The sequence below is a fragment of the Halichoeres trimaculatus genome, unplaced genomic scaffold (assembly GCF_033239565.1).
Source record: "Halichoeres trimaculatus isolate MK-OKI-2021-1 unplaced genomic scaffold, fHalTri1.1 fHalTri1_scaffold_7, whole genome shotgun sequence".
NCBI lineage: Eukaryota > Metazoa > Chordata > Actinopteri > Labriformes > Labridae > Halichoeres > Halichoeres trimaculatus.
The window spans coordinates 39,060,001-39,072,500 of record NW_027437185.1 but is presented as its reverse complement, the minus strand read 5'-3'; the positions used below and the strand labels follow the sequence as shown (position 1 = coordinate 39,072,500).

General features: G+C 47.9%; 1 protein-coding gene across 11 annotated transcripts in view; it reads left to right on the top strand.

Annotated features, from left to right (window-relative positions):
• rapgef2b (Rap guanine nucleotide exchange factor 2b) overlaps nucleotides 1-12,500 on the top strand; it is a 122,680-nt gene that overhangs the window by 42,908 nt on the left and 67,272 nt on the right. For all 11 annotated transcript variants that reach the window (XM_074673304.1, XM_074673313.1, XM_074673311.1 and 8 more), the window contains exon 4: nucleotides 5,177-5,260. In XM_074673304.1, the coding sequence (XP_074529405.1) occupies nucleotides 5,177-5,260 (84 nt within the window). The remainder of the gene's footprint in view (nucleotides 1-5,176; nucleotides 5,261-12,500) is intronic.

Below are 12,500 nucleotides of genomic sequence, written 5' to 3'. Positions count from 1 at the left end.
AACGCCGCCATGCAGGATGACCGTACGCTCCTATCAACAAACGCCGCCATGCAGGATGACCGTACGCTCCTATCAACAAACGCCGCCATGCAGGATGACCATACGCTCATATTAACAAACGCCGCCATGCAGGATGACCGTATGCTCATATCAACAAACGCCGCCATGCAGGATGACCATACGCTCATATCAACAAACCACTGAAACCACCTTCACAGACAGGTGGGAAACCCAGACACGGGTCAGGACTGGGTCTGACTCCTTCAGGACCACAGACGGAGCTCCATCCACAGCCTCTCTGCACATTTTCACTGAAAGTCTCTGTCCTCTGGTGTTTCCTGCTTCATGTGGTCTTACACTGACCACCAGGTCCCCCTTCAAGGACCTGGGGGACTGAGAGCTGGCCAGGTTCACACATGCTGTAGAGGAAACCTGTGAAATGAGTCTGTGCTAAAGCTAGCTCAGAGGCTAACACTGGGGAAATGTGATGTCACCTGGACCAAGGTGAGCTGGTCTCTCCAAAACCTGAGTCCCTGACCAGAAACAGGACTCAGAGTGAGTCTGAAGGCGAGCTGAGCCGTGGTCCAGAGGAAAACCTGCTTCATGAGATGGAGGACGTTAAGGAGCAAAAGGAGCGAGAACGTGTTTCAGCTTTCAGAGTGGTTTAAAGTTTTTACTGCGGTCAGTAATGACTTCAGAAAGTAACGAGCTGACATTAAAAACATCCCAAATATTTTCTCTGATCAGGAGGATCACATCGTTACTGATGAGTGTGATTACCAACCTGAAGAGACGGCTGATCAAACCCAAAAAGCAAACTGTGAACTCCTTAGATTGAGGAGCCAAACAGTTTCCTGGAGGTTTCCTTTTCTTCTCAGACCTCTGAAAGATTACTCAGAGGATTAACATCTGTCCATTTAATCTGAGATTCTCAAACTTTAGTGTAATCTCAGCAGATTGAGCTCCTTCCATTCAGCCTTAACATCATGGGAGAAAATAAAAACCAGCGTTTGTGGACGCTGAGAGGCCACAGAAACGTCTAACATGAAGGAAACCCTGACAACATGTTTATGAGTGTGTCTTCTCCCTCCAACACGTGTAATGTTGCATGAAACGTTCAGATCCTCAGTAAACGACCCAGTTAACGACCCGCACACTCACAGCCTCCCTCTGCTGATCAGGAGCAGGAGCAGAGCTGGAGGAGTGACGGAGGATCAGGATAATGGTTAGAGGAGGACTCATTCTGCAGCCTGCAGCTCCCACACTTCATGCATGTACACACAGACACACACACACACACACACACACACACACACACACACACACACACACACACACACACACACACACACACACACACAGTCACACACAGTCACACACACACACACACACACACACACACACACACACACACACACAGAGTCACAGTCCATATCTCATGAAAACATCCCGTACTGTGAGCGGATGAACCTGGGAGGATTTAGCACCCACAGCTTACGGAGCTAAAGCCCAGAGATGGAGTCTGACCGACACGTCTTTCTGCAGCAGAGGGGTCACAGCTCCAGCTTCCTCCATCACCTCCTCCATGTCAGCTGTTTTTAATGCAGCCCCTGACCTTTGACCCTCACTGGATCACGCTGGTCCACTGTGAACTGTGACACACATAGAAAGGAGCTGGAAATGCTAACGGTGTTAGCATCCTTCATATCCATGCATCCCTCCCTATGGCTGAATTCAACAAGCTCTAAAAGAACTAACCCCAAATAAAAAAAAATAAAACTTAACCCTACTTAAAAAAAACCTAACCCCAACTAAAAAAAAAACAACAACCCTCACTCAAAACAAAACTTACCCCAACTATAAAAAAATAAAACTTAACCCTACAAAAAAATTAACCCCAACTAAAAAAAAAAAACCTTACTCAAAAAAACTAACCCCAATCTAAAAAACCTTAACCCTAACTAAAAAAAAACAACTAACCCCAACCTAAAAAAAAACCCCTTAACCCTAACTAAAATAAAAAACTATCCCCAACAAAAAAAAACTATAACCCCAACTTTTAAAAAAAAACTACTAACCCCAACTTAAAAAAAAAAAAACTACTAACCCCAACCTAAAAAAAACCTTAACCCTAAGTTTAAAAACCAATTTTACCCCAACAAAACAACAAAACAAACTAACCCTAGCATAAAGAAAACCCTAACCCCAACCATCAGTGAGTTTGGGGACAGATCCAGCAGCTTGATCATCTGTTTCCATAATAAAAACTCCTTTTCTGCTCCTTTAACCATCAGAGATCAACACCCACCCTCCTCCACCCTCCTCCACCCTCCTCCACCCTCCTCCACTCTCCTCCACTCTCCTCCACCCTCCTCCACCCTCTGTTTGTCATGAAAACTCAGATTTGACACAGGCCCAGTGTGAGTGCAGCCCTGCCTTCAGCCCACAGTCAGAGCTCAGTGTTTGGCAGATTAGAGAGGAAGAGGAAACGGTCTCTTCACAGGGAAACATTTGATGTGATGGTGGTGGAGGCCGACAGGTGGAGAGTGTTACCTGGAGAGGAAAACACTGACAGTCATCTAACAGCCCCCTCTAGAGGAGCAGGAGCTGCTCTGTTTCAGATAAACTGACTTTTTAAAAACAAATATGAAAATATCCCTGGATCTGATCTGTGACTCCCTGTGGAGCTGTTGGGAAGTGGTTTTCATCATTCATCCTCTGGCCCTGTCAGGAGCTGAAACTCTCCACAGCCAAAGATCAGAGCCCTGAGTGGCTCCGAGTCCAGATACAGACAGGGGGACCTCAGTCAGGTCTCTGGATCTGGAGGAGGAGAAACAGGAAATAAGATGCTCCACATGAAGAACAGAGAGCATGTTTGGAGCTGGAGGTGGAGTCATTCAGAGTCCAGCAGCTCATGGTTGATGGAAAAATCTGGATCATCAGGAAGAGGAAGATTATGATCTGATGGATTACAGCTCTGTCATCATGATTAATCTGAGGCCACCCCGTGGACCAGTCCATCCTCAGTCTCTGCCCGGTCAGGTGTTGTCAGGTGTTGTCAGGTGTTGGTCTGTCCTCTCTCCGTGGTTAAACTCTGGGTCTTCCTCAGTTTTCTGATCCTGATCCAGAGATGAACGTGTGTGGAGCAGTTTTTCAGGGAGCAGAGAGTTTGGCTCAGTTTGTTAAACTGCATCACTCTAAAATAAAATCTTGGTTTTCTTAAAGTTGCTCCTCATCACAGGAAGTTTCCTCCGTCTCCTCCATCTCCTCTGTCTCCTCCGTCTCCTCCGTCTCCTCCGTCTCCTCCGTCTCCTCCGTCTCCTCCGTCTCCTCCTCGCTCAGATAACCTGGATCCAGGCTGGTTAACGCTCTCTGGGGATCTGGGTGGGGTTTAGCGTTAGACGGTTTCTTTCAGTGACCCAGTTCAGTCAAGCTGTCTCTGTGAATAACAGACTCCTTTCTCCTGCTTTTTGGGCTGCTGTATCTCCTCCTCCTCCTCCTCCTCCTCCTCCTCCTCATCATTAGCCACACGAGGTGCTCTCCTCTTGCTCTGTGCGTGTGTGTCAGCGGTTAATAATTCAGCTCTTCGTTTGTGTGATGTGTGGAGGCAGAGCCGTGAGAGGATGAAGGAGCTCGGAGGGAGGAAGGAAATCAGAGGGAGGAAGGAGCTCAGAGGGAGCAACACAGGGAGCGAGGAGGCTCAGGGAGATCTGCTGCTGTCTGCTGCTGTCTGTTGCTGTGTGCTGCTGCCTGCTGCTGTCTGCTGCCTCGTTACCTCGTCAGGAAACTCCAGAGAAGATGTTGATTGATTTGAGTCTTCAGTAAAAGCTGGAGGGATGAAAGTGTGTAGGTCATGGATTAGTCATGCCTTGCTCAGTAACAGGTCAGTCAGAGGAACCTGAGGTGACTGATCAGTAAAAGGTTAAAACGTCCAGATTTAGAAACAGGAACAGTAAAGTCTACACTCTGCAGCTCTAAGGACAGCTTCTGACTGGTCCAGCTCTAACCTGCGGTGTCAGAGAAACTTCCTCCTGTTGTTTTCTTTTTCCTCTTTTCTGTGAAACGTGAACTCCTGACTCACCGTCACAGCAGGAAACAGATCAGAGAACGGCTTCATGTCAGCCTGGAAATTAAAAAAGACGAGACGACTGATTTCACCAACATCTGGGTGGAGCTGGAGCTCAAAGCGGAGCTGATTCTCTGATCCACGGCCTGACCTCCACAAACACCTGTCCCTGCTCATATAGACGAAAGCATGCATTAAATGTTTGCTCTGTCCCTAAAGCTTTATTTACCCTCTGGATGCTCCAACACACACACACACACACACACACACACACACACACACACACACACACACACACACACACACAGGCTCTCTGATAATCCAGCGTACGCAGCGTCACAGATTCAGCAGCCTGAGATTATGGAGCTGCTAATCTCTGAGAGCTGAGGAGGCCTGAGGAAACTGAACCAGAGAGAAACAAACTGATACAGCCATTAACCAGCTTTACACACCCAGCATCACACGTCTGTGTGTGTGTGTGTGTGTGTGTGTGTGTGTGAGGAGGTGTGTGAGGAGGTGCACTGTGCTCTTACAGCCTCTGGCTCACTCCTAACGTCACAGATTACATCAAACCAAAAAATGAAACGTCTGAAAGTGCCCTGAAGACTGGTGGAAGAGTGTGTGTGTGTGTGTGTGTGTGTGTGTGTGTGTGTGTGTGCGTGTGTGTGTGTGTTCAGCAGTTATGTTGTAAGAGCTGACAGCCAGCAGCAGCATCCAGAGGTCAGCCAGCGTTCACATCGTCTGTGATGCGATGGTTTCCTGGTCGTTGAGTTTCAGCGGCCGTGGGCGGATCAGAGACGGCTCCTCAGTTCATTCATAGTTCTCCTCTCTTCTCCTTTTCTGTCTCCTCGTCTGTCTCCTCCTCTCCTCTCCTTCCTTTCCTCCTTCTCTCTCTTTCTCAAACCACCGATCTGTGTTTGGCTCAGAGCGCTCTCCGTTTGCTGAGGAGCGTAGATCCAGAAAATGACGAAGCTCAGATTAAAGAAAGACGAGCTCCCACAGACGGCCTGTGATTGGCTGATTTCTCTGACCTGCTCTGACTCATGTCATGATGGAGACGCTGCTCTAACAGTGATCCTCTAACAGTGATCTTCTCTCTCTGTCTTCCAGTCCTGACGACATCGGGAGCTGCTGGTACATCCTGCTGTCAGGCTCGGTCTTCATCAAGGAGTCCATGTTTCTGCCCAGGAGCAGGTGAGAGACGGTGTCCTGGGTCAGTCTGGGGGGCTGGGTCAGTCTGGGCTGCTGGGTCAGTCTGGGGTGCTGGGTCAGTCTGGGGTGCTGGGTCAGTCTGGGGTGTTGGGTCAGTCTGGGGTGTTGGGTCAGTCTGGGGGGTTGGGTCAATCTGGGGTGTTGGGTCAGTCTGGGGGGTTGGGTCAGTCTGGGGTGTTGGGTCAGTCTGGGCTACTGGGTCAGTCTGGGGGGTTGGGTCAGTCTGGGGTGCTGGGTCAGTCTGGGTGCTGGGTCAGTCTGGGGTGCTGGGTCAGTCTGGGTGCTGGGTCAGTCTGGGTGCTGGGTCAGTCTGTGGTGCTGGGTTAGTCTGGGCTGCTGGGTCAGTCTGGGGTGTTGGGTGCTGGGTCAGTCTGGGGGGTTGGGTCAGTCTGGGGTGCTGGGTCAGTCTGGGGTGTTGGGTCAGTCTGGGGGGTTGGGTCAGTCTGGGGTGCTGGGTCAGTCTGGGGGGTTGGGTCAGTCTGGGGTGCTGGGTCAGTCTGGGTGCTGGGTCAGTCTGGGGTGCTGGGTCAGTCTGGGTGCTGGGTCAGTCTGGGGTGTTGGGTCAGTCTGGGGGGTTGGGTCAGTCTGGGGTGCTGGGTCAGTCTGGGGGGTTGGGTCAGTCTGGGGTGCTGGGTCAGTCTGGGTGCTGGGTCAGTCTGGGGTGCTGGGTCAGTCTGGGTGCTGGGTCAGTCTGGGGTGTTGGGTCAGTCTGGGGTGCTGGGTCAGTCTGGGGTGCTGGGTCAGTCTGGGGTGCTGGGTCAGTCTGGGTGCTGGGTCAGTCTGGGGTGCTGGGTCAGTCTGGGGTGCTGGGTCAGTCTGGGTGCTGGGTCAGTCTGGGTGCTGGGTCAGTCTGGGGTGCTGGGTCAGTCTGGGGTGCTGGGTCAGTCTGGGTGCTGGGTCAGAGCTTGATCCTGAAACTCCTGAAGAGCTGCGTCTTTCTCTGAAACATGAAAAACTAACCTGGGGACCTGGTCTAAGCTCAGTCTGAGAGGCAGAGACCCTGGACCAGGTCTTGGTCTGACTCCAGTCTTTGGCCTTTAAGTGCCATCCAGAGTTTTCCATCCAAGTGTTTTTAGCTGTTTCTGCTCAGTCTGAAGAAACTTTGATCTGGGAGTAATCCTCTGCTGGCCAAACAGAAACATCATCTTCAGTTTAAACAATCCTAATCTGCTCTCTGTTGGTTTGTCTGATCCCAGTTTGCTCTTCTTTCTGATGATATCCTGAAGTAAAAAGTTAGTCCAGTCCGTTCCCCCCCAGACTGCAGGACACTCTGGGACCAGAGATGACTTTCCCAGGGCTGTGGAGGAACAAAGACGTCCTCAGAGCCGTCTCTGCGCCGTCTCTGCGCCGTCTCTGCGCCGTCTCTGCGCCGTCTCTGCGCTGTCTCTGCGCCGTCTCTGCGCCGTCTCTGCGCCGTCTCTGCGGCTCCCGTGGAAAAGGAAGCGAGCATAAAATCACATCATATAAAACAGGATTCACAGAAAGTCTGAGAGACCCTGTCTGTGCAGAAATACTCTGTATGAGACTGATAAATGTCTCCTGTAATCCTGTCAATCCTCGTCTCTGCTGCTCTGTCACTGACTGAAACAGGTTCACGTGAAAATGAAGAAATGCAGATTAACGAACATCATGAGTGAAGTGTTGTATCTTCAGATCCCAGCTCCACATGGAGAGGACACAGAGACATGGAGGAGAGCACATTCAGAAGATCACAGACGTTTAAAGACCTTAAAGGTTTTCAGAGATGGATTATAATCTGTTACCAGGCAGATTAACTGATGTTAGAGTTGGGATGGTGTAAAGTTAGCCCGTGGTTTGCAGACTGGAATCCACTTCCTGTTTGGTATAACCACCAGTTTACTACACAACGCCTCTTATTTACACAGCGCTGAGCAGCAAACAGGGACGGTCCAGGTTTTCCTCTCTGTGTTTGGTAATCCAGTGGTTGTTGGGTAATCCACTGGTTGTTGGGTAATCCAGCGGTTGTTGTGGAGTATGATTCGTCTGAAGTGTGTTGATCAGCAGCTGGGCGATGGTTTCACTCCAGCTGAGTCTGATTTAAACATGTTTAAAGCGTGTCTGAGGAGAAATGGGGAGAGGCTGGGCTGGGCTCTGTCCCCAGAGCTCAGTGAAAAATGTGACGCCCTGAGAGGATGAGGAGTCCTCCTCTTCTCTCCTGCCCTCAGCCTCAGCTCACAGCGCACAGCGTCACCTCTGAAACCAAGACCCAAATGTTCAGAAGCTGAAATTCCACCATCAGATCTGTCCCATGATGCCTCTCTGTGGGCGTCTCCCAAACAATGACCTCTTCATCTGTCAGCCTTACATAACGCACACCTACGTCCACTCAGCGCCGTGGGGTCGGCCCCTCCCTGGGTCCAGATGAGCGTGGGAGGCGTTAAATCACAGGGCCTGATGGGAAATGTGCCACAAAGAGAAAGTGAAAGAGTCTGAGCTCTGAATGAAACCATGATGTTAGGACAGCAGCTGATGACAGAGTGATTCACCCTCTCACCGTGTGCTGGTGAAGAGCCACAGCGCCCCCTGGATGGAGGTCAGACTCTGTGGTTGGTTCATGTCATGGTGAAGAGGAACTTGTGGCGTGCGCTGCGTGACCAGGGCTCCTGTTGGTGAGCTCCAGCTGTCATTAGGGACCTCACACCATACGTGTTACATGTATGACCGTGGTCATGGAGTCCAGTGGAAACCGTCTGATTCGTCAGCGAGCAGCGCAGAGGTAGCAGCTCTGTAAGCGAGTGGTTTCTGTGCAGCTCATGAGTCGTGAAAACACTCAGGTGGTCATAGCGTGGTGTTGATCAGGCCCTGCGTGTGTTAACACACACGTGATGATTACAGGTTCCATGTCACGTGGCGTGTTGCTGTGTTCAGACGTCATCAACAGTAGATACAGCCAGTTAGACAAACTGAGGAGGCAGCGAGAACAGTCAGCTGATCAACGCTCCCAGCCTGTCAGAGAGCAGCTGATCAGACTGTGAGTGAACAATGACGTGATTGGCTGAGAGTCATCCTGACTTCAGAATCTGCTCTTTGATTGGCTGATATCTAACCTGACTGTAGAATCTGCTCTGTGATTGGCTGATATCTAACCTGACTGTAGAATCTGCTCTGTGATTGGCTGATATCTAACCTGACTGTAGAATCTGCTCTGTGATTGGCTGATATCTAACCTGACTGTAGAATCTGCTCTTTGATTGGCTGATATCTAACCTGACTTCAGGATCTGCTCTTTGATTGGCTGATATCTAACCTGACTGTAGAATCTGCTCTGTGATGATAACTCTAGCTCAGTATCTTCCTTAGCTCCCGTCACTTTCTGTCAGAGACGTGTTGTTGACGTGTTTAACAGCAAATATTAATCTATCAAACGTTTTCATGAATGAGCCCCGAGCTGAAAGTTTTTATTTATTTATTTATTTCAGAGAGCGGCTCAGGTTTTTACCCGTTCGGTTTATAAAGAGCTGTTTTTGTGTTGGCAGCCTCTGTGAACTGGACTTTGTGCAGGTCTCTGTGGTCACAGGATCATTTGGCTCAGGCCTGATCTGAGCGCCACGGTCAGAGGGGTTTGGGACATGATGGAGTTTGATCAAACAGCATCGTTTAACTCAGTTTTTAACAATTAATATAAACGTTGGTGTCAGACAAAACAGTTTTTGTAACTTGAAAGAAAAAGGAGAAGAAGAAGTGAAGTCTTTTTATCTGTCTGATTTCTGACCTTTGGCAAAGACCCTGTGACGTTATTACTGGTTTAATCCCAGAGAGGGATAAATCCACACAGTAACTACCAGTTATATTTACTGGTGGACCAGTGAGGACGTGTTTCGCTGGTTTTCCTCCATAGATCTGAAGTTTTCTCTCCTGATGCTGATCCAGATGTGTCAGATGTGTGTGGGTCAGTCTCCAGCTGCTGGTGTGCCTCTGCTCCTGGTTTTATTGGAGACTCTTATGTAAAAGAAACGTCTCAAACAGAATTCACCCAGAGCTGCCTTTGGTTCAGAGGCTGAGCAGCTATTTTTAGATGGATGTGGTGAAGCTGACGCTGCAGATCTGTTTTCTGCAAGTCTGCGTTTTTACAAAGTGAGGACGGACGCCTCAAAATCCCCAAAACACCCGATCAGAGCCTCGCTGTGTCCACCTGTAAACCTCTGTGATGGTTGCTGATTAACACCTTTAAATCCACTTCCTGTTTAACCACTTCCTGTTTAACCACCTGGAGCTTCCCCTCCACATTAACCCTGCTCTGACTTCCCATGATCCTCTGCCTCCATGTCTCATCACCATCAGCTCTGCTCACTCCCTGAACATCGTCTCCATCAGAAGCCGTGTGTGTTTGCTCCTCGCTGAATTAGCTCACGTCAGCAGACGACGGCGTCCTCGTGTCTTTTCTGTGGTTAGTAACGAGGAGCGGAGGTCACCAGGGTTCACTTCCTGACAGGCGGCGCTGACGGAGTGATTCACTGATGGTTGATGTGTCAGTGGCTCAGACAGAGGTCTCACTCCTGTTTCTCTGACATGTTCATTAGTTAAACGTAGATTTAAACTTTTCAGAAGTATTTAAACTCTAAAAACTTTTTCTCTTTCTTCATCTCAAAACTTATAAATATGCTATGGCTGTGGTTTGGTCACAGTCAGGTTTTCAGCGCTGTCAGAGCGTTTTATCTGGTGACCACGGCGCTGACCGTCTGACCCGTTTCTCAGAGACAGAATCCGACTCTGGTTAAATCCTTAAAGTGACGCCTGCTTCAGGTCCAGGTGATTTTAGAAGAAAGGCTGAAATCTGATCCATCTGTGTGGAGAGTGATTAACAGCCTGAACCATCAGAGATCTGTGGAGACACGCTGTCAAACTGCATTATGGGAATTGTAGGATTCAGCCTCGTTAGAGCTCCAGAGATGTTTAAAGACTCACTGAGACGAGGACTGTGATACAGTTTTGGTTGTTTGGGGTCTACAGGAAGTCCCTGAAGTGATGGAAAGTTTAAGAAAAGCTCCCAGTGATGTCTGAGTATTTACCAGTGTTTCCAGTAGCCCACACGTTTGTTTTTCTCCCAGTAAAGCAGCATTAGGTCTAATCCTCCATTCACCGGCTGTGCTGCCTGCTCACTAAGTCCTGAGCTGTGAGCTGCACATTCAGACCAGGATCAGTCCTGATCCACCAGGGCAAAACCTGAGGCTAGACCCAGACGTGGGGAAAGTGAAGAGGGAACGTTTCACGACGTCCACTCGTAGATTTACAGTAACAGAAGTTCATTTTCTGATCTTCATGAAGGCAGTGAACCTCAGTCACTGAGGAGCCCTGATGATAATAGAGTGATGTGGTGACGTGATGGTGTTAGCTAAACACTGGGTTTCTGTGGACTGCTCCTTTGTTTATGGTGGTTTGTTGATGCTGATGATGGACTTTAAGGAAACAAACATAAAGTTTGTAGGATCTCTGATCGAAGCAGAGCAAAGCTGGTGAAGCATTTTAACTCAGGGAGGTATGCTAATAGGCTGGAAACACTAATCTAACGAGCTGAGGGAACAATCAGCTGATTGTCCTGAACAGGAGCTGCTTTCATTCATTCACCTGGACGAGGAAAAATCACTCTGGACGTTTCACAGCGTTCAGGACGTTTCACAGCGTTCAGGACGTTTCACAGCGTTTCACAGCGTTCGGGACGTTTCACAGCGTTCAGGACGTTTCACAGCGTTTCACAGCGTTCGGGACGTTTCACAGCGTTCGGGACGTTTCACAGCGTTCAGGACGTTTCACAGCGTTCAGGACGTTTCACAGCGTTTCACAGCGTTCAGGACGTTTCACAGCGTTCAGGACGTTTCACAGCGTTCGGGACGTTTCACAGCGTTCAGGACATTTACAGCGTTCAGGACGTTTCACAGCGTTCGGGACGTTTCACAGCGTTCAGGACATTTACAGCGTTCAGGACGTTTCACAGCGTTCTGGACGTTTCACAGCGTTCGGGACGTTTACAGCGTTCTGGACGTTTCACAGCGTTCAGGGTGTTTCAAAGCGTTCAGGACGTTTCACAGCGTTCAGGACGTTTCACAGCGTTCTGGACGTTTCACAGCGTTCTGGACGTTTCACAGCGTTCTGGACGTTTCACAGCGTTCGGGATGTTTCACAGCGTTCGGGACGTTTCACAGCGTTCGGGACGTTTACAGCGTTTCCTGGCCGTTGGGTTATTAGCATTTTAGCATGTAGCTGCTCCTTACTAACACATGATTATTCACTGCTTCACAAGAAAACAACAACACACCAGCTCCACAGTGAACAGGCTCATAACAAAGAGTCAGTTTAAATGACAGAGTGGGATGGAGATTTTATTCTCTGTTAAAGCAAATCTGTGCTGACTTTCATTAAACGTTCATTAAACAATAAAAAATAAAAAACTTGATTAGTCCAACGCATTTTATCCATCAGCAGCTTTCAAACACTAACATTTTGTGCTGATAAATTAAAATCTGGTTTATTTTTTTATTTTCTGTGTTTGTGTAACAGTCGATCACACCACCAGCTTTAGTGTCACTATGTTAGACACACCCCACTTAAATAATAATAATAATAATAATTATCATTATTGTAATTATAATATTAATAAAAATAATAAAAACAATAATAATAATATTTATTGTTATTATTATTATTGTTATTATTATTATTATTATTATCATTATTACTATTATTATTATTATTATTATTATTATTATTATTATTATTATTATTATTATTATTATATTAATAATAATAATCATAATAATAATAAAAATAAAAACATACAAAGTAACAGTAAAAAGTTATAGTATAATAATATCTTTATATACATAGTGTTTTTGCAGCAGAGGTCAGATAGTGCTTTACAAAAGTTGTTGTAGAAAAAGCAAAATAAATGTTAGAAATAAGGATTTTAATTTAACAAGATAAAGGATACAGGATTACAGGCGTGTAACACGCCGCTCCGTCACGTAAAGAAAGAAGGTCATACATGTTTGTTTCCATCAGTCTGATGATTAACGCTCATGAGAAAGTTTTACTGACAGGGGAGGAAAAAACTGTCCACACCCCCTGCCCAGCTGAGTGACACATGAACACACACTCACACACACACACACACACACACTCCTCCCCTCAGTCAGTGTAACTCTGGGACAGGAAGTGAGGCGTACGCTGGAATGCTGCTCTGCTCAGCTCGCCATGTTACACTGAC